The sequence below is a fragment of the Aulonocara stuartgranti genome (assembly GCF_965226115.1).
Source record: "Aulonocara stuartgranti genome assembly, chromosome: 4".
NCBI classification, from domain to species: Eukaryota; Metazoa; Chordata; class Actinopteri; order Cichliformes; family Cichlidae; genus Aulonocara; species Aulonocara stuartgranti.
The window spans coordinates 33,918,105-33,945,109 of NC_138942.1; the positions used below are offsets into that span (position 1 = coordinate 33,918,105).

Consider the following 27,005-nt stretch of genomic DNA (forward strand, 5'->3'; position numbering starts at 1 on the left):
AGAGCTTTCTGGGTAAATGTTAAAGGATAACAGCATGTGGGACAGGTATAAGCGGCTGGTCAAACCAAGTTATAGTATATGAAAGTTCTTCTTTTAATCTACACTTTGACACCAGACTTGTCTTCTGGCTGTGACTCCTTCCATTTGTTGAATACAGTACACTCATTTTTTCATTTTTAACACTCACTTTGGAGCCTTCAGTGCTTTCAGTGTTATCCTTTCAAATTTTACCCTGGTAGTATTATGTTCTTGATGCCCACCTCGTTTACTTCAGTGTTTCCTGTAACCGAGACAGGTATTAAAAGAAAAATAAAAAGCTGATTCTGAGGGGTTAACAACTGGCAGACTGGATTCATTTAATATGGAATGATCCTGTTACAGTGCATCCAATTTTGCAGTCATATACAGTAATAAAATCTAAAACCAGAACCTGGACAGCAGCTGCCATCTAACCTGCAGAAAAACAAAGAAACAATACAATCGAACTTTTACACTTTCTTCATCTATGTGTTGTTCAAAAGTTTTGCCAAACAGATTTTTCTGTGTGCTGAACATGTGCACATCGATTGCGTGACTGACTGCATTATAACTGGCGCTATAACTTCTACTTTACTTTGTGGAACTTTGCAGTAGTTAAAAGGATGGGTGGGGAGGGGAGGAAGGGAGTTGGATGGTGGTGAGGGGGAGGTGGGGAGTTGGATGGTGGTGAGGGGGAGGTGGGGAGTTGGATGGTGGGGTGGGGGAGTGGGGAGTTGGACGAGGTAGAGGCGTAGCACCAGGGAGGGGTGGGGCGGGAACTATGGAACCCGGATGCTGATGCTGACCCATGAAAAGGAGGAGGAGGAGTGTAATAGGTGGAGGAAACAAGAGGGGTAAAAAACGGGTAGCGGCAGAGTAGAGGAGGACATCCCGTCAATGATAAACACTCCCATGGATGCGGCCAACTTCGGACTACCTGAAAGACTCGAAACTAAAATGTTTTTACTTATTTAGCGGTTTTTTTTCTGCTCCTTGTGCACGAAGCAGCCGGCTAAGGGAGGAGATGCGGTGATATCATGAGCAAAACCGGCCAGCGAGAAAGAAAGGAAAGACAGAGAAGAAGAGAGAGGGAGGGGGAGAGGGAGCAGGGGAAGAGGAGAGGCGGGGAGTCGGCTACCACCAGGCCAGCTGAGGATGCTTGTTGTTTCTAGAAGCGGGATTAATCACCGGGTTGAGCGCTGATCCTTCCCCCGGCGCACCGAGCGCACCTCTCCACGCTGCAGCTGTCCCGAGCCAGCACGCCTTTCGGCCGTCTGGCCCGGTCTGCCCCCGAGGCTGTTTGCCTTTTTGATGCTCTTCCCCCTCTTCCTCTATTTCCTGATGCAGGGCCGGGGAGGGGGCGAGCCAAAGTGTGCACCGGATATTGGAAAACCCATTCTTCTTGCTGATGCTGTTTGTGATAATAGATTGTTATCTGGGCAACGCCGCATCTACACAGAAAGGCAGATTGTGACCAAATGAGGCCCGACTTGACAGGAAGAGGGGAATGTATGGGCTCGGGAGGATTATGAAAACAGTTTTTTTGGACGGCAACAGAAGAACGGGGGTCCCTGATATCGATCAGGGCATTCTGGCTTCGGATATTTGAGACTGCTCTTACAGAAATCAATCTGTGGCAAATGTAGCCTTCCTGTCCAGGTCTGAATGAGATTTTTCGTTACTGCTGTACTCTTGGCCAGCTGAATAAGCTATATAGGATCAATCAGCTTTAAACTACAGTTATTTATAGCAGGGGGGTGGGTTTAATGTGACTGTTCGCACCTCTGTGGACATCTCCCATCTCTGGTACCGGCTAAACCTCACACGTCCTCATCTCTGATCTTTTCCTACCTTTCCCTTGAATGATGCCGCTTCCTGTGCTTTGGTAACACTGACTTGAAAGACTCTGGATTTACAGAGTGGAAACAGGACCGGTTCTCACTCCTGACCGCATGACAAACAATTGCATGGGAGTAGCCTGCGAGGCCCGGCTTTAGATCACGACCAGTCCGCACCTCCTCTCTTCTCCTTTCCTCCTCTCTGCACCGCCGTATAGCCGCCTGTAATGTGCGTTACGGCATTACGCACGGAGCAGGAGCGAGCGCTATCTTGATTTGCCTTATATCTGGAATAGAATTTCATCTCGGGAAGGATGAGCAGCAAAGAGCTGACGGTGGGCCAGTCCAGTCAGTTTGTGGGGCCTTACCGGCTGGAGAAGACCCTCGGGAAGGGACAGACAGGTAGGCACCCTGCAGAGTAACGCAAAAAACAGGGCGTCTGCAAGGTGCGCCGGGGTGTAACACCCCACTGCAAAGCTACTTTAACATTTCTGTAATATCGAAGCTCATGGTTTAATCCGTATTTATTCTGTACACTAAGTCTTCTCATCTCCTGTAGTTTTATCCCTCCACGGCCTTCTTAAAGGGCCTCCCAAAGGCTAAACATTTTTGAGGAGGTTTCTGAGAATGGAGATAACTCTAAATCAGTTTTTTGAAGCTGAGTTGGAAGAATAAAGCTTTTTGAATTAATCATGACGTCCCTTCCTTCCTGTTATTCACACCGCATCATGATCTGCGATATTCAGATGCTCTCTTCTCCTCCCTCTGTCTTGCTTCTCAGGACTTGTGAAGTTGGGTGTCCACTGTATAACAGGGCAGAAGGTGGCCATAAAGATCGTCAACAGAGAGAAGCTCTCTGAATCGGTTCTAATGAAGGTACAGCACTCCAAATTCACCTCATCTACTTATCCAGCTGTCTTTCTAGCTGTGCCGTGCACTGTGGCTGTCATTATGGTGGCTGCCAAGCTCAAATCATGTTAAGCTTGCACTCTGCAGAAATAGCAGCAGAAAATGAGTCTTTATTTTTGTCAAGAAAAGCCCGGCAGTGTGTTGGAACTTGGAGCTGCCGAGTGTGTGTGGGCACTGCTTCTGTATACCGAACAATAGGGATGATTTCATTCTGCTAATTAAGCCCTCTGATGAAAGCAACTGCAGCAGAAATACACTGGACTGAACTGAAATCTAAATAGCTTGTTCATGTTGGCGTTTTTAATGTGGTTGATTGCTTGGAGCTTTACAGGGTATGTCTTTTTTAGAACTGGCAGGTTGCACAAGGCACACTTTAGGCGCTAGACGTGCAGCACGGTGCTAGCATATGTTTTAAGATGTGCAAAAATGTCAGCATCCTAAAAACACCGGATAGCTCAAGATTTCATGGTGAGGCAGATATATATCACACATCTGGTATGTTTGGCTTAAACATCACGAACCTGCTCCTGTCCCATTTCCATGTGTGTGTTTATTTTATCAGAACAATACAAAATAATGTTTTCTTTCTATAGTCTGATAACTGTGACAAATGCCCTGAATCACTCAAGCTTAAAAAGGCACAAAATTCAAGGGATGAACCAGTGCTGTGTCCACACATAACGGACAACTTAGCAAAGAGTTAGTGCTAGTGCTGCAAAAACACATAATTTGTACCAATTTCTTTAGCTGAATATGCAAAATGAAATGTCAAAGAACAGTTTGACAGACAAAAATAAATAAATTTTTGCACCAACAAAGTGATTCCAAAACATGGCAAATCTTGTCATGTGTGGTGTGTCTTTAAAAACAAGTGGTGGACAAAAGAAATGACAGGCCTAAAAACTATCTGCAGTCAATGACCTGAAGAAGGAGAACCATCTCAGAAACGCAAAAGAAGTCTAGGTGGCTCTCTTTGAAACTTGAACAATATCTGAAAGTTGACCTCACTTGTATTGAAGCAGAGTGGAATCATGCTGACAGACAACAAAAGGCAGCCAGTTTCCAAAGAAGATTTTTTTGATGTCCTTCAAGAAGCCTTGAGGACTATTCCTGAAGACTAGTTTAAGAAATGACAAGAAAATGGCCTCAGAGAGTTCAGACTATGGTGAAGAATAAATGTGGTCATACTAAATGCTGACTTATATTTAGTATGACCAATATTTTTTTTACGTCATATACTGTATTGCTGTACATTTTTGAATGTTTCAATAAATTGCTGCTCATATTTCCCAATTTCCTACCAAAATATAAAGATATCACTGTGTGGCTACAGACTTTTTCATATATGTTTAGTTTTATGCTGTCTTAAAATATATTTCTTGCGTCACAGTCCTGTTGTATTCAATTAAACCAAGCAGTTTTTCATAGATGTGTTTTACATAGACAACAAGTAGTCCTTAAATGGCCTCACAAAGGTCTTTGTTTAAACTTTTAGGGCATTTCAGACTATATTTTTCAGCTGTAAAGTTTATTTAAAAGACAGTAGACATGACATGAATTTACTGTCCAGCAATCAATCTTCCAGTGTGGAAGGAAAATCAATGCTGCGCCTAGTTCTCTGCCACGTGTTCTGCTCTATAATAGGTCATGCTGTGGACAGCTACTAGAGCTGAATGAATGAATAAATATTTAAAAGGAACACTTAAAATTACATTTCTTTTAAAAAATAGGCATCCATATTTTCATGTATTGTAATAAAACATAAGCAATAAGCATAAAAAGTTTAGCAATAGCTAATATGAGGGCTGTCTGCCCCTGTCTAAGGAAGTACAAGTACTGAATTTAGTCAGATAAATCTTGAGAATGGCCTTTAGACAGAAAAACTAGCTTTTTTCTTTGGTTTCATCATATTTGACTGATCAAAGATTAATAAAAAAAAGTGTGACTATATAAGTTTTACAGAAAACTGCTCCTGGAATCAACTGACACGGCCTGGTCTCAAGGCAAAATGTGAAACAGTCACCGAAAAGAAATATTTTGGTTCATTTAAACACAGGTAATGTGCTACAATAGGAAGTAGATTTTATGCCTTAAGCTGTGCTGTTTGGACTCTTCAAAAGGGATACGTCACCTTGACAGAGCTTTGAAAAAGTGGCAGCCATATTTGAATCCAAACCGTGTTTTAGTTCATAAACCTAGAAAGTTATTTTGGTTTTCAGATGCTAACCAAACATCATTAACATCAATTATTAATTCTGTGTGGAATTTGAACTATGGTCTCTGAGAGACAAAATGACTCAACCATAGTAGCCCTGCTAGCTAAGAAGCTGCTTGCTAAAAAAGGCTAAAATGTTAGCAGCAAAATTACGTAATTATGTATTTCTTTGGAGGTTTGTTAGCTATGAGTTGTAAATGTTATTCATCCATAAAGCAGGAGTAAAAAAAAAACAAAACAAAACACAGGCTCTAAAAGGGGATGCACTAATAATTTGTCAGAATAGCTCTATAAGCTAATACGGGCCTTCGTGAACGATATCTGCGTATTGTCAAAGTAAGATGATATTTACTGCAGCGGTACACGTTTATGTACGGTGACACATCAATTTTGCACTAGTTAAAATGTTCAGAGATGGTGTGGTGAAGAGCTAAAATACTTTTAAAAGGTTTGGTTATTTTTCTATAATTAAAAGTTAAAAGACAAACAAACAAAACAAAAGAGAAGCGGCTGTGCCAAACTGTTATTTTTAACTTGGATAGTGGCCCAGAAATTCACAGTCACACTCTGTACATGCCAAGTCTTTATCTTCATGAAAGTTTAGATAAGACACAGGCTTTAAACTAGCATTTTGATTAGTAACTAGCATAATGGAGCTAGCTTACTACGGCTTTGACCTGCTTACTAGCTTGCGCAAAGTAAATAATGGTATTAGAACAGGGCACATTTGATTCATGATTTCTTAACAATTTCAATTTCAGAACTTTTTGTTCTAAATTATAATTTGTGTATTGCATCTCTACTTTGTTACTATTTCTGATTATTCTGCACTAAATGTAGCACACTATTGAAAAGAAGTTGAAAAACAAGTCTGCCTATTCTGAATTTTTACCCAACTTTTTTTATATGCTTGTGTCCTCCCTCTTGCTGTCTTACATCATATTTCCCTTCCTCTTCTGTCTGACATTTCCATTTCTATCATTTCTAACTTGCTCTTTTCTCTCTCCCTCTCTCTTAACCTTTCTCTACACCTCTCCCTCCCTCCGTCTGTGCAGGTGGAGAGAGAAATAGCTATTCTTAAACTAATAGAGCACCCTCATGTTCTGAAGCTGCATGATGTCTATGAAAATAACAAATACCTGTGAGTACATCTCTGTGTCTTTCTCCTTTCTGCTGACATAAAATAATCTGCTTCTGGATCTCTGCTAGAGCAGAAACAACACTGAATTAAAAAGGGAAGAATGTTCTGTAAGACAAAAGCGAGATAAATAAGCACATGGCATAGAAGATATACTGCAGAGATAAACCTTTTGTTTTTTATGTTACTTATTTCTTGTCTGTGACCCAGGTACCTTGTGTTGGAGCATGTATCTGGCGGAGAGTTATTTGATTACCTGGTGAAGAAGGGTAGGCTCACCCCCAAAGAGGCCAGGAAGTTCTTCAGACAAATCATCTCTGCCCTGGACTTCTGCCATAGTCACTCCATATGGTCAGTGAGAAGCTACAGGAAACCTTTCTCATTTGTCGTTTGCCTGTTGATGACTTTTCTTTAATGGCTTTAAGAACTAAATCATTCTCAGTTTTTCTGATCCTTTACTTAGTTAAAGTAGCAGTATGACAATTTAAAGATCTACAAGTAAAAGCAGTGCTTACAAACTCCTACTCAAGGAACAGTATGAATATTATCAGATAAACTGCAAGCAAAAATACTGATTCTGCAGATATTTGCCGCCTGGGCCTTACAGGTTGTTATGAATAATAATTAGACCTGGGTTTGTTTTATCTATTTCATATTCAAGCAGCTGGTTTAGCCCACTGGCTCCCAAGATGGAATAAATGAGAGATAATTCATTATTCATTTAGCCACATTCTAGCTTCTCATCGTCTTTTTATAATAGAATTTGGCGAATTAAAATAAATATTATTGAATATTCGTATTTAAATTTATTTCACTTATTTTTATTTAACAAAGAAAAAAGGTAGAGGATTAAAACTCTTTTAGATGAGTGTCCTAGCCAAGAAAGCACAAATGAGACTATGTTAGAAGTTTAAAGGGACCCTTTAAACAGTGGTAGGTGCTCATATTAGCCATTAAACCTTCAAAAACTCAGGTCAGCTAATGTATCTATAGTGCCTATGACTCAAAACACTAATAGTTTCAGATCATTTTTTCTACTCTTGTGTCTTCATGATTTCAGTAAGAGGGAAAGATGCCTAATATGGTCATATCGGGCACCGCCCACTTCCTATTTTGTTGTTTGAGGGGCAGAAAAATTGTCTTAAAGAGAGGCTAGCTTTAAGGAAAGGATTATTTTAAATCATCAGTTGTGGAAAGCTACTCTAGTAGAGTTCTTCAATAAAAATGAGGATTTGGAAAAGAGCATAATCAGTCCACTTGAATGAGGAATTGTCTCTGGTGGAATTATTACCAAATGCAGATTGAGCCCCAAGGTTTTCCAAACCTATACGCTAGCTGTATGTGATTTTTTTTAGGCCCATCATATACTTCTAATGAAGAATTTTTGTTTGTTAATAAATTGCTGATTGTGGCTGTTAGATAACAGCGATTTTTCAAATTCCTCATTTCATATTTAGTGGTGACTCAAACAAAATTGCACTGTGGATACAAATTTTGGTGACTGTTAGTAATGTGTGGGTAACGTACACTGAACGTGACACATATGCAACTTGATTGGCTTACATGTTTCACTGCTGATTGGCTCTTTGGAGGCATAGTCATGACAATCACCATCTGTGTTTGAATTCTAACACAGGTTGATTTTTTTAGCATTATCTGAGTGCCATGTCACCTGCTTATATAATTGGTCTGATTGAAACCAGTTCCCTATTAGAAGAAGAGAAAGCCTCCATGTAACCACATGGAGGCTTTCTCTTCCAGAAGCCTAACCTTTAATAAACACTGTGCTATGAATGTTCACGTCAAACTAGTCAACCAAATATACAAATAAGTACCTTTCTTCTTTCTACTTACGGCTTGGAAAAAATACTTCAGTGCTTTCATTGAGTGTTTGTATGTTCAGTCACAGAGACCTTAAGCCAGAGAATCTTCTCCTGGATGAGAAGAACAACATCAGGATAGCAGACTTTGGCATGGCCTCGCTACAAGTTGGGGATAGTCTGCTGGAAACCAGCTGTGGGTGAGTATGGGCAAAGACCACAAAGAAGATTTTGTGGTTCAGTTGTCTTATCAGTTTTATTGTAATGAATAAAACAGATAGCATGTGTGCAGTATCTTAGTATTTTAATGAATTTAAGCAACCCATAAAACATCCATTGTGCTTTTTACATAATCAATGGCAGCATTCACCAAGAGCTCAAACGCTCAGCCCATTGGGAGGAGTGTGGATTTAAATGATAAAATTAGCAACAGATTGTAGGTTTTACCTGGATTCACCTTTTCAGTCCGTGGATTAAAAAGCAGGTGTTCTCAGTTTTTGTACTCTCAGATCACAACACAATCAACATCCATGAAAGCGTTTTTGATATCTTGGTGAATAAAATAATTCTTTCCTTTCAGATCTCCCCACTATGCTTGCCCAGAGGTCATAAGGGTGAGTTACCTACTTTAAATGAATGATGTCTTTTGTGTGTGTTTGCATGTGTAACATTAACCCACTGTGGTGTTTCAGGGTGAGAAGTACGATGGTCGTAGGGCGGACGTTTGGAGTTGTGGAGTCATTCTGTTTGCTCTCCTCGTGGTAAGAAGATTCTCTCAGCTTCTGGGGTTTTTATATCTCTTTCTTATAGTGTGTACTCTTTTCTTTTTTGTATGATTGTACGACTTATGTCTATTTAGAACATTTACTCTTTGAGCTCTCAGTTATTAGCTGTAACCACGTAACCCAAAACTGAACCTTGTGGTTGAGAGATGAACAAAAAGTGCTTCTTTGACGAAAAGAAAGAAAGAAAGCTGGGGACCATATGCTGTAAGGTTATTAAAGAGGTCCAGGTGGAATCTGCCCTGAGGCCATATACTGCAGGTCTTCCCCCTGCTCTCCCTCCCAGCTTTTCCACAGTCCTTTCACAATAAATGCTAAACAATGGATAATATTTGATGTGGGTTAATAACAATGATCTGATTTCCAAGATCTTGGCTGAGGTCTGCCATGTGCTTTTACCCCTGAGGTCACCCTGGGTGATTTGTCCTAACTTTATATCTTGGAGAAAGGCCAAATGGATCATTCTGGAAAAAATCTGAATAGTTTTTGAAATGTGTTAGAGTTATTTATTTATTATTTTTCTTTGTTTCCTGATTGCCAAGACAAGAGAGAACTACTTAACACGAAGATTGCCCTGGGATGGATTTAGAGTTAGGGTTGGACTGGGTTCGTTACAGATGATGACTTAGAGCTTATCAGTTCGACACGGCAATCGAGGGTCCACTTGGGTCTGAGTGATGTCAATTGTCACATCATAAATGCAAGGTGCCATGCACATGTCTAAGTGCTTTCCAGTTTTTTGGGACTTGTCTGCAAGACACTATACCACATTGCACAAACTAATCCTCCTTAAGGTGGACTTGAAGCAGCCTTGGTTATCAGTGGTGTCCACAGCTTCACATGTTCATGTCCTTAGTCCTCAGGATATCGTAAGGTGTAACGTGTGGAGCTGGTACTTACTCTGAATGTCACCAGCTATTATTAGATGAGATACATCTCAATTTGGATAGAAGAGTTGGACCAAAAAAGCAATTCTGATATCTGTACATAAAGACTTTAAATGGTTAGGGTTGACTGGGAAAACAATTTTGACACAAAGTTGCCAGCTGCAGACTGGTGAGCAGTTCTTCTTTTTGATTAAACCACCAGTACTTCTTAATCTCATCCTTTCTCTCTCCATCGTCTGCCGTCACTTTCCAGGGTGCCTTGCCTTTTGATCATGACAACCTGCGGCAGCTTCTAGAGAAAGTGAAAAGTGGAGTATTCCACATGCCACACTTTATACCTCCTGACTGCCAAGCTTTGCTCAAAGGAATGATAGAAGTCAACTCTGACAAGAGACTAACGGTAAGAAGGGAACATGTCACTATTACCAACATTAGCTGATGGTGATTTACCTAGCTTTTCTGAGCCCATGTTTTAGTTTTCGTTGATTATATAATAATAATGCAGCAACGCACAAGATATGTAACTACAGTGACATTGAAGAGGTTATCCAACATCACGTTGGAAGCAAAGATGAAGAGCTCTCTCTGAATTCTTTTCGTTTTCCTGTTAAAATCTGTCGGAAGGAGAATAAAGGAGCTTCAACCCACAAGATTAGGCATGACTATACAAATCAAAAAGTGTACTCTAATTTGATTCATTTTGTCTACAACGAACACAACTAAACATTTTGTAATTATGGCTGACTTTAAGCTAACTTGTCAGGCTATGGATTGTTCCAGATAAAGACATTGTTGGACTTGCTCATCTGACCGACATTCATTAGCATATCTGCAAGCTAGCTTCCTACTAACAGTATTAACTGGGCTTTACTTCCTTAAGAATACCGCCTGCACAGATAGCAGGTTGGTCCTGCTTGTCGCAGTAGGAGGTCCTAGCCAGTGTTACCAGCTAAGAGTCAAAGCCATAAATTATTACCCATTCTGTGAGTTGTTTGCCTCATGACATTGAAATAAATTATATTTATTGAAATATGAACACATAGGCAGCATGGTGGTGTGGTGATTAGCATTGTTGCCTCACAGCAAAAGGTTCATGATTTGATTCCACCATCTGGCTGGGGCGTTTCTGTGTGGAGATTGCATGTTCTCGCTGTGTTTGTGTGGGTTCTCTACGGGTAATTTGGCTTCCACCCACAGTCCAAAGACATGCAGTTAGTGGGGTGAAGTTAATCGGTAATGCTAAATTGCCCATCAGTGCGATTGGTTGTCTGTCTCTATTTGTTAGCCCTCTGACAGACTAACACCATGTCCAAGGTGTACCTTGCCTCTCGGCCCATGGTAGCTAGCATAGGCTCCAGCGCAACTTAGCAAGGATAAGTGGAATGGATGGTTGGAAATATGTCTGCGAAGGTTCTCAGTCATCCAAGTCATCGTAGTCTAAGGAGCTTGGAAAGAAAAGCTTCTGGAGTTCTTGGAGTTGCTTGAAGCCGTTTCACCTCTTCACCCTCTTGGGGCGGGGGACACTCCCACAGGGCTTAAATCTGGGACTCTCCACCATTTGACCTTAGAACTGAAGAAGCTTCTCAGATGAGAGGTGAAACGTCTTCAAGCAACTCAAAGAAGTCCAGACGCTTTTCTTTGCAAGCTCCTTCATTGGTTGGAAATATGAACACGTGCAGTAGCCTAATAATTGGTAAAAATCAGTGTAATCTCAAAATGTACTTATCTATCAAAATGTACTTGGTAACTATCTTAACACTAAACTACAATTCTTTTTCTCCTACATGAGTTATGGAACAGTATTGTGTGTGTTACCAGTCTGTTCACGTTTCCCATTTTTAAAATTTCGAAAAATAAAGGTGGAGATGCTGTTTCACTGAACTGTGGAATGTAGTGTTAACTGAACTAGCTAAGTACCTGCAATTTGTATGATTTGTCAGTAACATTTCAGCCAGATAAACTGTAGCACCATTAAAATGAAAGGCCTGTTTTTGTCTTCCTCTATTTAAAATCAACATCATGCTGTTTCGAAAACTAATTTTAATGTTAGATCTGCTTCCATAATCCTTGTAAATTGCATCAAATGTAAAAGCCTTTCAGGTGTCGTAAAAGTAGCAAAGGAGGGTGGGGATTATCGGATTTTTTACAGCACGTGGCCTGGACATTTAAAAGGGTGGATGAGGGGAAAAGAAAAGACCCGGCCTCTGGGTTTGCTTCAAGATGTGACAGACATTAAACCTGACACGAGACCTTACAGAGGGAGGATGAAGGAGAGAAACGAGGAGGGTAGAAGGAGTGAGCAGAGGCATGGCCGTAAGGTTTTGCTAAAAGACAGAAGTAGAGTCAGCAATGACAGAACTACCACTATTTGTTGTTTCTATTCTTAGACGCAAGTTTGTAGTTTTTAAATGAATCCAGGAACTCAAAACCTTTTCTAACTACAGGTCAGATTCTTGAAAAAGAAAAGACTGGTAGGGTGAGTAAGTGAACGAATAAAGAAATGAGTGAATGCTCTGGGCAGCTAGATGAAGTTCCATTGAACTCAGGTTATAAAATGAAGCTGAGATAAAGCAATCGTGTGGAAATTAATTCATGCTTAACAGGCAGGTAGATGGGGACAACTGTGACAATGTGTGTCACAGAGGGCTGTAAAATAAGGACAGAGAGGAGGAAAAGTCTGGTTAGTTAGTCTACTACAGCAGATTTAATCAAAGCTGTGAGTTTGTCTGATGAGCTGTTGATTAATGGAGCCTGAAACCAGGTCAGACTGTCTCTCCCTCACTCTCTCTGTCTCTATCCGCTTCCTCGTTGCCTCCATGGAAACCACCCACTGCACAAGGAGACAGATTCCACACCAGTTTAGTAGTAGTTAAGAGCAAATAAAGCAACACATCTTTAGTGTTTCATCACATTTAATTTATAACAGGAGGCGGTTGGAAAGGCTCCTGTCTGCAGTCCTTTGTAAGCAAGTTCACCAATGCAAATCCCTAGCTGTGTGCAGATGCTTGCAAGTTTCCTCTCTGCAGATGTATAAATGCAGTGCTTACACAGTAGGCCCACTTTCTCCTTTTATACACTTGCAGAACTGCAGCTGCTTCATTATTCTAGCCCCAAGAGATGCTGCACAGGACCGATGGGATGGCTTCTACTTATATGCAGTCCTAATGCAGAGAATCTAATGTACGAGGGCATGTAGGACTGCTGCAGGGAAACTTTTTACCATGTTGTGAAAACTAGAATCTGTGGCCCTTTACTGGCTAAATGCTCCACCAGTTAGCTCATATAACTATAATGACCTTGCTGACATGTTGATATAATGAAGATAAAAATAGTTAGCATGTTTACCATCATGTTAGCCTGTCAAATCTGCAAATCTTAGCTAGCTAGAAAGAGTAGCTAACGCCTAATAAATAGAGCTGTGAAAAACAGAGTACATTAGCAGCGTGTGGAACCACCTTTGGTAGCAATAACCTCAAGTCAACTTCATCAATCACTCATCATCATCACTGTGGAGGAATTTTCTGTCCGCTCTCCCTTACAATGTCGCTTCAGTGCAGTGAGGTTTGTGAGCAGTCATTTATGCATCTCAGTGAGGTTGTGGTCTGGACTATGGCTTTGTGGTTTATTCAGATATACCTTTGCAAACCAATGCTGTAGTGGCATGTTCTTTTTAAACAGTCCTGAGATGTAGCTCGTGGGTCCTTCTGGGCATTGCATGGTTTGACCTGGGTTTTATGTCCACTCCTGTAGAGATTGAAATATTTCCACTAATAAGATGGGCTTCACATTGTTTCATTACCTTCCCTGTAAGAAAAATGGCTTCTTTTAGATCACCGTTGTAACATGTCTTTAAAAAGTTAGGATGGGGCAACAAAAGGCGATAAAAGTAAGTGGTACTAAAAGAAACAGCTGGAGGAACATTTTGCAACTAATAAGGTTAACCGGCAACAGGTCAGTAATACAACTGCGTGTAAAAAGAACATCTTAGAAAGACTCAGAAGAAAACATGGGTAGGGGTTCACGAATCTGCAACAAACAGACACGATTCTGTCCTGTAAATCGCTGCATGGGCTCAGGAACAATTCCAGAAATCACTGTCTGTGAACACACGACGCCACACCCAAATGCAGGTTAATGCTACTGTCTTCTCTGGGCAAAGCTCATTTAAAATGGACTGAGGCAAAGTGGAAAACTTTTCTGTGGTCGGATTAACTGAAATTTGAAAGTCCTTTTGAAAAACATGGACCTGCATCTCCTGGACTAAAAAGGTGAGGGACCAAAGATGAGAGTTTCTGAACTGAGGGGGCATCAGTACACGTTTTAGAGCAACATATGCTTCCATCCAGACAATGTCTTTTTTTCACCAATGGAAAACATCGTGTAATTAAAAAATTAGGCTGCTGAGTGTTGAACAGCTCGAATGCAATAGCAAACAAGAAGCAGTGGTTTCTATTTTGTGAAAAAACTGTGAGTTTGTGAGATTTGCAAATCATTCTGTTCTGTTTTTATGTACATTTGATACAACTTCACAACTATTTTTGGACTTGTAGTTGTAAAATATGGGTTTGAGTCAGAAGTCTGGGTTCATTTTGAGATGTTTTTTGTTTTTTTTAATGAAGCAAATGGTCCGATATAACACGAAACTGGTCAAATGAGACAAATGACACACAGACGCTAAACATACTGCTTCTTAAAATAGCGCACGTATTTCAGCTGTGCTAACATAATTAGAATAATGGTATTTCTATTAACAATCATCATTTTAGCATGATAAGCTCACATCAGGTAACACAATATGACATTAGAACATGGGTGGAGTTACTGAAAATGTAAATCTACTAAAATTTTTATTCAAAATTATAGGTAATTTACGATTAATCACTCAATCATTATCATAAACGTGATCATCTTATGTTATATCAAACATAAACAGATGTGCTTTCCTTAAAAACGCTGACATTTTTCCCAGAACCCAGAGTTGAGATGTGATTATACATGTAAATAAGTCACAATAATTCTCTTTAATATGCTTTAATGTGCTTTAATATTGGCTTGTGTTTTTTCAATACAGCTTGAAGCAATACAGAAACACCCCTGGTACCTGTAAGTATATTTAACTTTTTATTTTGTTCTTTTGTCCGTCTGGCTTTTTTTTTGCATTTTACATTTTCCCCTCTCTATTCAATGCACCTCCACCCCTGCTGACTTTTTATACATACCAGCTTACTATGATCCTTCAAAGGAACTGTTTCAAAGGCAGCGTAAGAAATCTCTGCAGAATTTCCCCTTGTTAAATTTAACAAAGTCAAATAGCATTTTATGGAATCATAAGATGTCTTTCCTAATTCCAATTCTTAAATATAAAGCTTTTAAGTCATGCTGGTACTGAAATACCGTGTCTCATACATAAAGTACACCATCAGTGAGCGTTAACTACAAGTAGGTGAGTGAATCCTGTGATCTATTTTGGGATTTCTCTCTTCAGTCCTGCAGTCTTGGAGACCAAGAGTAGCTCCCGGCCTGGATTTTGGAAAGCAAAATTAAGCTTTTCAGTTATTCTCACATTTTTATTTTCTGTCAGGGTGTAAGTGAAACAATACTACCTCTACTATCTCTTTCAATAGTCATGCTTAAACCAGATCTATTTATACTTAAACATGAAAGCCTGTGGCTGATGTGGCGGTGTTCACTGCACCACATGCTAAACTTTCTTCAGAGAAAGCATTTTTAATTACACAGCCTAAATAGACTGACTTTTTGTTTTTGTGCCAGGGGCGGTCGGAACGAGCCCTGTCCAGAGCAGCCTCCCCCTCGCCGAGTGTGTATGAAGAGGATACTGTCCTTAACTGAGCTTGACCCTGATGTCCTGGAAAGCATGTACTCCCTAGGGTGCTTCAGAGATCGGGTTAAACTCACACAGGACCTTACAAGTGAGGAGTGAGTAAATACAACACAGAAATGTCCACTTTTACATCCGAGATATTGCCGAATCTGTGCCAACCACGGTTCAACTCACAAATCAGATTTACGTCCACATGCCTGTTTCTCCGTTATTCCTCCTGATTCCTGAGTTTACAACATCACAGCCGCTGGCATCTCAGCTCTTGCACAGGCGCTAAGTGCAGTTTTTAAATGTAAGTGTGCTTGTATACATACTGAGCAAGTAAAAACAGAAAACACGACTCTGTGTTGCTGATTTAATTTCTCTTTTTCTCATTATCTCTTTGTCTCATTGTGGCCAGCCAGTTACTTACATCATGAACTGCCTGACATGGCAGGAACAAGAGCAACAATGCAAACAATGCCTCTCGCATTTTCCTCTCTGTCCGTCCTCTCCGTCTGCAGAATTAACGTGGATGTTCACCCACCACACGAGGCTCCAAAATAAAATTGTATTTAGTCTCTTCATGGCAGTAATAAAAACAATACATACATAAAAGAGTCATTAAAAAAGTTATTAAAAAACTTTGTTCTTTGTGAAGTGAACTCAGCCTGAGGAAAGGAGCTGGATACTACTGTATAAAACCAATCACCCTCTGAATCAACTGAGATGTTTTTGGATGTATATTTAATAAATGTAACACATGTCAGATTTGACCTTATGACTTAAACAAGTTAGCCACATGAAATTTTCAGGGATAAAAAGCTCCTTTAAATTCTCTTAAAACCTGCAACAATTGCAACATCATGGGATATATGACAGTTTAATGTCTGTGATATAGAGTAACAGAAACAAGAATTGGTAGCCTGGACAGTTAATCTATTTCCTGAATATTCACTTAAGAAAATTCAAAAAGTACATTTTCAAATGTCCTTCGAAGGTCGCCGCTATGAGTGGAGTGGCTCTGCACATAGTGTGAATCATTTGTTCTTTATTTTAGCCATTTAAGCTCCCTTTCTGTTGCCAACTTTCTTCTGATTGGCTGCCCCTTGGAAGGGTTTGAATAGCAGGTGGGCAGGACGGCTTTGGTTACAGTTGGAGGAGAATTAAAGGTGACGTGATTTGAAAGAGTCCTTAATCTGATCTCTAAACTTTTTTTCTGATTTATTATATTTCAGTTGCAAGTATTAATAATTTTAGGGGGAAAAGCCACAAAATAACAATAAGAGTAAAAGTGAAAAGGAGCAAAGTGCAATTATTTATATAGAGAAACCATCAGAAAATCCTCTTAGACGCATATATAATTATCCAGCTGTGCAGTCCTTAGCTTTATGAAACATGTCTGCAGTGCAAAATAATTCGTATTCTTATCCTTATTATATCCTGGCTCTTTTACTTGCCACAGCAGGAGGAGCAGTTTTTCATACTACAAGCATGCAGACAGGGTTAGCAACCACTGTAGCAGAGGCGCTAGCAGCTAGCTGATCCGTGTGGCAGCAACATGACTTCCAAAACTGCTAATGTTTGTAATAACTTGTTAATTTGTTGCCTCACCTTCAAATAATTCACAAAGGCAGGTTTAGAGTTGACACTGAACTTTGTTGACATGAACAATGAATACTTACTTTCCCCAATCAGGAAGTGACCCAAAGCAAGCAAAAAAAGTTAGCTAGTAGTGTGTCTACTTTATTTAGACATTATGCATCAAAATGTACTTACTGTATGACCAAGTTACTCTAATACATGGTTTTTTTTTCACATATAGATATTAGATTTAGCAAAAGATGACCACTTTCTCTCAGTTATATAGTTTGCTACCTAGCCAGCTAGCTAGACATAGATACAGGTAGGTTAAAAAAGTAATTTCTTTTTAATGACCACTAGCACACAATCCTGCAAAAACACTTCAGGTCCTGTAGAACTTTAACTAGCAATCCATGAAAGCAAACAAAGACATCATCGCCTTGCACGTCTTTTTTAACATCTTTGTAAAGTCTTTATGATGACCAAAGACTGACCTTTTGGCTGTTACATTTTTCCCCCCAGCATTTAATTCCTGCTTTACTACGCTTGTTTCTGCAGGGAGAACCAGGAAAAGATGATCTACTACCTCCTGTTGGACAGGAAAGAGCGATACCCCAGCTGTGAGGACGAGGATCTGCCACCAAGGAATGACATAGGTGAGATCGTCCTGACCATAAAAAAATAAGATGTAAAGCTCTAAATGTATATGTTGACCTTCGTTCATGCTACTATTTATTCTTGAAAATGTCCAGAGATGTTTTTAATTATTTCTTGCATTTCCATTTCAATTAATTCACAAATATTTTTGTCTCGCAGACCCACCCAGGAAGCGTGTTGACTCCCCCATGCTGAATCGTTATGGCCGCAGTCGTCCGGAGAGGAAGAGTTTAGAGGTCCTCAGTGTCACAGAACAGGTTTCTCCCACCCCGCCTCGCAGGGCCCTGGACACTAATGCATACAGCCAGAGGTACTAACTGTTTAAAACTACAAGTGAGAACAAAGTGTTCAGCTTTGGAAGAGATTAGAGCTACAAACTGCCAGAATATTTTTTTGATGATTGAGCGCATGTGTTACTTTCTGCTGTCTTTGAAAGGTCTCGTTCAGTCAGTGGGGCCTCCACAGGTCTGTCCTCCAGTCCTCTTAGCAGTCCCAGGGTAAGAACTTCACCCTATATTGTTTCTGTGTGGATCTCGGTGGCTAGGTTTAGGCAATTTTTCTGTTTAGTTGTTTTAAATGTTTTAAACATAGTCCATATAACCAACCTATATCTATTCAGAATACATATGCTGTATTTTATATTATTTGACAACATGATTGTGTAAAAGTATAGGAGTGGCACAGACTGTTACAGTTCATTTGTAATGTGCACCCATGTGACAGAGTCTTTATACAGTTATTGTTTTTGTAAGGACACTAAGCTACAGCTCATCTTCATTACTCTCTCAGATTTGATACAGTGTAACTTGCTAACAGGTGCACAGTTTCTCAGTTTTATTGTATTAGCTACATATGCTAATGTAGCGCTCCGCAGATTTGCTGTTATTGTTTATGAGCACTACAACGAAGAGTTAACTTTTTAAACGATAAACCATTAGCATAAAGCTAGTAGAGCCAGAAAGTTAGCTTAGCTGGACACAAAGACTGTACATAATGAGCTGCTGGAAATATCAACTAGCAGACAAAGTGTGGATTCTTCCACAGCAGGAATGTTTCCATTTCCATATCTTTTGCTAAAAACTGAATTTCTAAAGTAACAGTAGTGTGAGGCTGTGTTTGGATTCAGATGGTTATTTAAAGACACACAAACACATACAAAAACATTATTCTTTGCCCAAAATACATTTAATAAAATGTAACTGCAATATACAAAATCACAGGTCCAATAATTAATCATTTAGGAATTTATCAACGGAATGTTTATTTAATGTATAATTTCATGGAAAACTTACATTTTGGTAGTTATTAGTATTATTAATATATCATTAAATATCATTCTCACGTGCTTTTCTGCAAGGTAGTGTGTTGTAGCGTGGTACCAGTAAAACACAAATAGTGTGTCTGTGTGTGTGTGTTGTCAGTTGCTTTAGTACATGCATCATCAGTTCACGTCTTGACAAAAACAAATTTCCTGTATTGTGACTTTTTCATATATATCACAAGCTGTCATCGCTTCTCATGCCTCGCCATCATATCGTTACATCCTGAGTCATATGCATTGCCATGTCATGCTGCCTCATGCAAAGATCTCTGTTCTCATGCTGACATGGGTAAAAAGTGTCTGACAGATACACATTTATGATAGAAGTAGAAGTAATTAATTCCATCGTTCGTTGTTGCATCTCGATGAGGTTCGCTGATAAATCATATCCATGAATCATATTTCATGACCATTTCTTCCTCTCACATCTGTCTGTACCTGTTTCCATCTCTCTCTGTCTACCAATCAGAGTCCGGTCTTCACTTTCAGCCAATCAGAAGTCACCTCCACCTCCGCTTCCTCCTCCAAAGACCCCAAACCAGGAAGTGCCACCACCCCTCGACCTACCCGCCCGGCGCCTGACCCAAAAACCCAGACCTTGCCCTCAAAAGGCCCCGCAGAACGGCCCCAGCTTCACACCATGAAGTCCCTCCCACTCCAGACACCACGCTCCCCTTCCCCTTCGCCCTCCCCTATACTCTCCCCCATTCCACGCTTCTTCAACTTCCCGTCACCATCTGTCTTCAAGTCCAAGAACGTCCACTCGTCCTCTAACTCCTCTGCCACCCCTCCCCCTGTGTCGCAGGTCACACCGCAAGGCTCGCCGCTGCCCACCCCGCTGGGCACGCCTGTGCACCAACTCCAACACCCTTCCTCCACCACCCCTCCCTCCTCTTCCTCCTCGTCTTCTTCCTCCAGAGCGGACGGAGCTGCCTCGCTGTCGCTGACCCCGCCCTCCAGCCCGGGGGGCAGTGGTGGGATGGCTGCCTCGGGCTCTGCTCACTGGAGATCCAGGCTCAACTCATTCAAGAACAACCTTCTGGGCTCTCCGCGCTTCCACAGGCGCAAACTACAAGGTGAATAAGGAGTTTAAGACACACAATTAAAGAAAATAGTCTTTTAGCCAAGAGCAAATGAATCTTATGAAGAGATGAATCCAAGATAGAATCTATTGTTACTAAGAAAGTAGCACGTGTTCCAGCCTGATGCCTGGGGCAGTGTTAAGTAACATCTTATTTTCTAATAATATGTAATTACAGCAATTACATTTGAGCCTGTCATCAAGAATTACTGACCTTTTCTTTCCCTCTCTCTGACTCCAGTTCCTACATCAGAGGATATGTCCAGCTTAACGCCAGAATCCAGCCCAGAGTAAGTACACACATTCAATCAGTTTTCTTTCCTACAACTCAAAGGGGCGCACTGTGTTTTGCAAAATCCTCCTTCTTTCACTTACATGTCTAAAGACCCACAAAGTAAGAGAAAAGCCCATCCCCCATCACCGATCAGATCATCCTCTCACTTTGTTCCTTTCCTTCTATAGATCAGTGGGCTTGTCTCTGAATCAACAATTCAAGTTTGCAGTCATTTCTGATGTCGTAACCGAATGAGCAGCAATTTTTAGATGTTGATCTCTTACATTCAGAATGAATGGAGCCATTCCTGCTAGCTCTAAACTGTCACAGCCAAAAAACAAATATCAAACATTTGTTGGCTGCCAGGGTGAATACAACAATGTTTATTTATTTCTAAAGAACCGGTTTGTGTTAGCACGTAGCATCTAATGCTGCTACAGTCAACATCAGCACTGACTGTCCCCCACAGCACACAGATGTGTTGAAAGTGTAATGCTGAGGCACAGCCAACAGTTTTAAGACCGATTTGAAACCAATATGCAGGAACTGTGTATTGGTTGTTGGTTGCTCTGCTTTTTTCATCTTTTCTTTTGCCTTTTGTGCTTCAGTGCAAACTACACTCAGCTGGCTTTCACCTCTTTAGCGCTGTTTGCTTTTGTGCTACTATCTCTCTTCGCATTTACTGTGTTTTAATACAGCCAACTTTCCATTAAAGCTCTTCTCATGTATATAATTTTTCTGTTTCTGCTGTCAGACAACAGAACAGGTATGGCACGTTAACTCCTTGTTAATTAGCCGTCACTTGCAAGCCATTTTCCAAGATAAAAGTCACGATTTTACCAAAATCACCATAGACATTGGTTTAAGACACAAGTTAAAGCTGCTGTTTGCAGATAAACATTCAGAAACTGAGAGTTTGAAGCATCATGTTCACACCATGCTTCACACTGAAATAAGTCATTTAGAACAGGGCTAAAGGGCTAGTTTATTATAACACAGCAGAGAGTAAGTTTGCTCCAGTATCTTAAGTTTAAGATTCAAACACACACTCTGGGGAGGAGGTGGGCAGATCGAAAATATTAATAGCCTGAATATCAGCACTGGTATCAGTATTGGACCAATACTGGCGCGACAAGATCGATACTTTGTTTCTATCCTCTGTGTTCAGTATGTAGCCGACTGAATTCTTTTTTTGAAAATGAAAAACATTGTAACCTTTGTTGATTTTATTCGTAGCCTACAGCTGACCCAAAGTCGTTTAGAGAAAGACACATTGACATTCCAGGTCTCCAACAAAGCTTGTTTCAAACTTCATGAAAGGCTGAACAGGGTTTTTTTGTTGTCTGAACTTTTTTAATGTTCAAAGTAAAAATCACAGAGATTTAGTGGTGAAGATTTATCTCGTAAGTCATGACACACTGCCCTCCACTACATAAGCTGCACTTATTGGTTGAACATATCGCTGTTGGTATCGGCCTCGGTTTAGGCCATGTAAGTATTTGGTATTGGATCAATACCAGAATTTACAATATGGCACACCTCTACTGGGGGGGATGTACGATGGCCCTCAAAGGTCAAAAGCACTTCAAATTAAAAAACAAAACACCAACACATAGAAAAATGCTACAAAAGCACTCAAAACACAACAAACACTCGAGCGAGTGTTTTTTGGAGAGACGGTAACGTCATGGACCAGCTGCAGAAGTGACAAGCTTATGGCAAACAGCTGATAGCAAACATTTATCTACAGTATTAAATGAATCTCATCTTTTTGTCCCTCACGGCACTCTCTCAGAGGACTCCTTTACATGCTCTGGTTTCAGTCACGTTATTTCCTGTCCAAAAACACCAACATTTGCTGGTGTTTTCTTAAGCTGCAGTGCATTTGACCTCTCAGGCCACCGTAGAGATGCCTGACTTACATTATCATATTAGAAAGAGAGAACATGTGGAGCTTGTTATATGGTTTTAGACACTGTTAGACTTTGATTTGCAGTTCAGCCTAAAACACTCAGCAGCAACATATCTGAAAAAGAGTAAATGACAGTAAACAGTCATCTTTCACTAAATAACCAGGTAACTTTTTACCACTTTTACTGTGCTTCACCCAAAAGCCAAAAAACAACTCTGTTACTGTGGGCTGACACATCAAGGATGAAAATACATGTTGCTTAGCGCTCCACTGTGACGTGTGATATTACTGTGTTATCGACTGACTTGGTTGTAGTTGTGCTTTCTTGTCCATTTTTAGTGAATTTAACCTTTAATCTCTGTGCTGTGTCAGTGCTTATGGATGAGTGAGCCATTATTTTTCTATTTGTACTGTATAAAACGTGTGACTGAAACTAATCTGATTAATTTGCAGGCTGGTGAAGCGGTCCTGGTTTGGTAACTTCATCACGCTGGAGAAAGAGGAGCAGATCTTTGTCTTGATCAGAGACAAGCCGCTCAGCTCTATCAAGGCTGACATCGTCCAAGCTTTTCTCTCCGTGAGTGCAGACAAACTTAGATAAGCTTCGACATATTAGTACGATTCCCACGGCGGTGTTAAACGCACAAATTTGAGATTCGATCGTCATAACTTGGCATCACTTTTTTCTTTGTCTTCTGCAGATCCCATCCCTCTGCCACAGTGTGGTGTCTCAGAATAGTTTCCGGGCAGAATACAAGTCCTCTGGTGGTCCTTCTGTCTTCCAGAAACCTGTCAAATTCCAAGTATTACTCCGTTCTTATTACCTCCTCAGCTCTAACAGAAGTGTTTTGCATGTTGTCAGTCAGTCTTGTAAGGAATAAGCACTTTTGATGAACGCTTTGAAGTTCTAAAACCTTTTGGTGGAAATACTCCTTCCTTAAAAGAATTGAGGGTTATAAAAGTACTTAAAACCCCATTTGTGGATCTTTGTTTAACACTTTTTTCAAAAGAAGCTTTGAGGGATGTAAATGTACAGTGAGTGGTCTAGATGGTAGATGTAGGGGTTGTCCAAATTCATAGGCTGCATCCTTCTGAGGACCCGGCCTTCATGGTCTACGTGGACCGGGTCCTCCGAAGGCCGGGTAGGCCGTAAGTGAGCGGCTGTGAAATGGGTCTAGTCTTCAGTTTTGCATCACCACTGTCTCGGAGTTTAATAAACTCAGCCGTCTGCTCCTTGCTATCTAAAATATAAGAAACAGGACACTGGCGGAAATCCTCGACCATCTCACACTTCTGTTTAGTCAGTTTTCCGTTTGACATTTATTCAGCTGTGTGAAAACTATAACTTTAATCACAGCCAAACCGATTTACTCATGAACAAATAAAACACTGAAAAAAGCCAAACAATGACATTTTTAAGTTATCTAAGTGACTCATATATCCTGTTTACCCAGAGTTTACCCCCGTGGGGGGTTTGAAACGATGTGCCGGGAGTTCGCTTTACTCGCCCTGGCTAGCTATCAAGCTGGTGGGTAACAGACGTCTCCGAAACTGTCGGAGCATTATATGCAAATATGTGGTGTCTTGATAAACAGAGCAGATATTTGAAGTTTACACAGCTACATTCTTGCCTGAAAATATCTTAAAAGTTTATTTTGTGACCCAGAAAGAATAATAAGAGTAATATTAAAACTAAGTACAGTGGGGCAAAAAAGTATTTAGTCAGCCACCGATTGTGCAAGTTCCCCCACCTAAAATGATGACAGAGGTCAGTAATTTGCACCAGAGGTACACTTCAACTGTGAGAGACAGAATGTGAAAGAAAAATCCATGAATCCACATGGTAGGATTTGTAAAGAATTTATTGGTAAATCAGGGTGGAAAATAAGTATTTGGTCAATAACAAAAATACAACTCAATACTTTGTAACATAACCTTTGTTGGCAATAACAGAGGTCAAACGTTTACTATAGGTCTTTACCAGGTTTGCACACACAGTAGCTGGTATTTTGGCCCATTCCTCCATGCAGATCTTCTCGAGAGCAGTGATGTTTTGGGGCTGTCGCCGAGCAACACGGACTTTCAACTCCCGCCACAGATTTTCTATGGGGTTGAGGTCTGGAGACTGGCTAGGCCACTCCAGGACTTTCAAATGCTTCTTACGGAGCCACTCCTTTGTTTCCCGGGCGGTGTGTTTTGGATCATTGTCATGTTGGAAGACCCAGCCTCGTTTCATCTTCAAAGTTCTCACTGATGGAAGGAGGTTTTGGCTCAAAATCTCACGATACATGGCCCCATTCATTCTGTCCTTAACACGGATCAGTCGTCCTGTCCCCTTGGCAGAAAAACAGCCCCATAGCATGATGTTTCCACCCCCATGCTTCACAGTAGGTATGGTGTTCTTGGGATGCAACTCAGTATTCTTCTTCCTCCAAACACGATGAGTTGAGTTTATACCAAAAAGTTCTACTTTGGTTTCATCTGACCACATGACATTCTCCCAATCCTCTGCTGTATCATCCATGTGCTCTCTGGCAAACTTCAGACGGGCCTGGACATGCACTGGCTTCAGCAGCGGAACACGTCTGGCACTGCGGGATTTGATTCCCTGCCGTTGTAGTGTGTTACTGATGGTGACCTTTGTTACTTTGGTCCCAGCTCTCTGCAGGTCATTCACCAGGTCCCCCCGTGTGGTTCTGGGATCTTTGCTCACCGTTCTCATGATCATTCTGACCCCACGGGATGAGATCTTGCGTGGAGCCCCAGATCGAGGGAGATTATCAGTGGTCTTGTATGTCTTCCATTTTCTGATGATTGCTCCCACAGTTGATTTTTTCACACCAAGCTGCTTGCCTATTGTAGATTCACTCTTCCCAGTCTGGTGCAGGTCTACAATACTTTTCCTGGTGTCCTTCGAAAGCTCTTTGGTCTTGGCCATGGCGGAGTTTGGAGTCTGACTGTTTGAGACTGTGGACAGGTGTCTTTTATACAGATGATGAGTTCAAACAGGTGCCATTCATACAGGTAACGAGTGGGGGACAGAAAAGCTTCTTACAGAAGACGTTACAGGTCTCTGAGAGCCAGAGATTTTCCTTGTTTGAGGTGACCAAATACTTATTTTCCACCCTAATTTATGAATAAATTCTTTACAAATCCTACCATGTGGATTCATGGATTTTTTTTTCACATTCTGTCTCTCACAGTTGAAGTGTACCTCTGGTGCAAATTACTGACCTCTGTCATCATTTTAAGTGGGGGAACTTGCACAATCGGTGGCTGACTAAATACTTTTTTGCCCCACTGTAGCTGCCGCCATTGTTGGAAACTGGAATTGGCTGCGCTATGCATTCTGGGATAGGTTGGGCCACGAAGGATACACCGACCCATCCTTCAAAAATGGGGAAATGAAGGACGCATTTGGAGGAGTCTTCGAATTTGGACAGCCTTCGTCGCGTCACTGTGATGTAATCGGTCTACAAAAGCAGCCTGATGCTATGATTTTGGACACCCCTGTAAACTAAGTAGATGTAAAACTAAAATGTAAATGTGAACAAAGGACAAATATTTGGCTCTATGAATGAACCAAAACAGAGCAAAATTAACCTATTTTGAAGTGGAGGCCTTATGTGACAGACGAAGTAAGATGCGATGCCGACTTGTTAAAACGAGTGAAACTAGCTAGCTAGCCAATTTATAGAACAAAGGACCCAAATGCTGGAGTCAAGGCAGAGAAAATAACAAAAAGCAAGAAACAGATATCCAAAAAATTTTAAAAAAAGAAATAAAAAAAATCGTCATTTACAGAGAATACACTAGGAGAGATACACAGATGCTTCATCAAAGGAAATAGGGTAGACGGGACTACAGGGAGTGCAGAATTATTAGGCAAGTTGTATTTCTGAGGAATAATGTTATTATTGAACAACAACCATGTTCTCAATGAACCCAAAAAACTCATTAATATCAAAGCTGAATGTTTTTGGAAGTAGTTTTTAGTTTGTTTTTAGTTTTAGCTATTTTAGGGGGATATCTGTGTGTGCAGGTGACTATTACTGTGCATAATTATTAGGCAACTTAACAAAAAACAAATATATACCCATTTCAATTATTTATTTTTACCAGTGACACCAATATAACATCTCCACATTCACAAATATACATTTCTGACATTCAAAAACAAAACAAAAACAAATCAGCGACCAATATAGCCACCTTTCTTTGCAAGGACACTCAAAAGCCTGCCATCCATGGATTCTGTCAGTGTTTTGATCTGTTCACCATCAACATTGCGTGCAGCAGCAACCACAGCCTCCCAGACACTGTTCAGAGAGGTGTACTGTTTTCCCTCCTTGTAAATCTCACATTTGATGATGGACCACAGGTTCTCAATGGGGTTCAGATCAGGTGAACAAGGAGGCCATGTCATTAGTTTTTCTTCTTTTATACCCTTTCTTGCCAGCCACGCTGTGGAGTACTTGGACGCGTGTGATGGAGCATTGTCCTGCATGAAAATCATGTTTTTCTTGAAGGATGCAGACTTCTTCCTGTACCACTGCTTGAAGAAGGTGTCTTCCAGAAACTGGCAGTAGGACTGGGAGTTGAGCTTGACTCCATCCTCAACCCGAAAAGGCCCCACAAGCTCATCTTTGATGATACCAGCCCAAACCAGTACTCCACCTCCACCTTGCTGGCGTCTGAGTGGGACTGGAGCTCTCTGCCCTTTACCAATCCAGCCACGGGCCCATCCA

General features: G+C 40.7%; 1 protein-coding gene across 2 annotated transcripts in view; it reads left to right on the plus strand.

Moving 5' to 3' along the window:
• The first annotated feature begins 846 nt into the window (after nt 1-846).
• Nucleotides 847-27,005, plus strand: part of LOC309705129 (serine/threonine-protein kinase BRSK1-like) — a 34,545-nt gene continuing 8,386 nt past the window's right edge. Inside the window, exons 1-17 of one of the 2 annotated variants that reach the window (XM_082530740.1) lie at nt 847-2,258; nt 2,638-2,732; nt 6,036-6,121; nt 6,329-6,469; nt 8,022-8,138; nt 8,519-8,552; nt 8,631-8,699; nt 9,861-10,007; nt 14,679-14,710; nt 15,380-15,544; nt 17,571-17,668; nt 17,829-17,979; nt 18,106-18,166; nt 19,460-20,066; nt 20,313-20,361; nt 22,711-22,834; nt 22,959-23,060. In XM_082530740.1, the coding sequence (XP_082386866.1) occupies nt 2,171-2,258; nt 2,638-2,732; nt 6,036-6,121; nt 6,329-6,469; nt 8,022-8,138; nt 8,519-8,552; nt 8,631-8,699; nt 9,861-10,007; nt 14,679-14,710; nt 15,380-15,544; nt 17,571-17,668; nt 17,829-17,979; nt 18,106-18,166; nt 19,460-20,066; nt 20,313-20,361; nt 22,711-22,834; nt 22,959-23,060 (2,166 nt within the window). In that variant the 5' untranslated portion in view covers nt 847-2,170. The remainder of the gene's footprint in view (nt 2,259-2,637; nt 2,733-6,035; nt 6,122-6,328; nt 6,470-8,021; nt 8,139-8,518; nt 8,553-8,630; nt 8,700-9,860; nt 10,008-14,678; nt 14,711-15,379; nt 15,545-17,570; nt 17,669-17,828; nt 17,980-18,105; nt 18,167-19,459; nt 20,067-20,312; nt 20,362-22,710; nt 22,835-22,958; nt 23,061-27,005) is intronic. The other variant, XM_082530741.1, reaches the window with a different exon arrangement.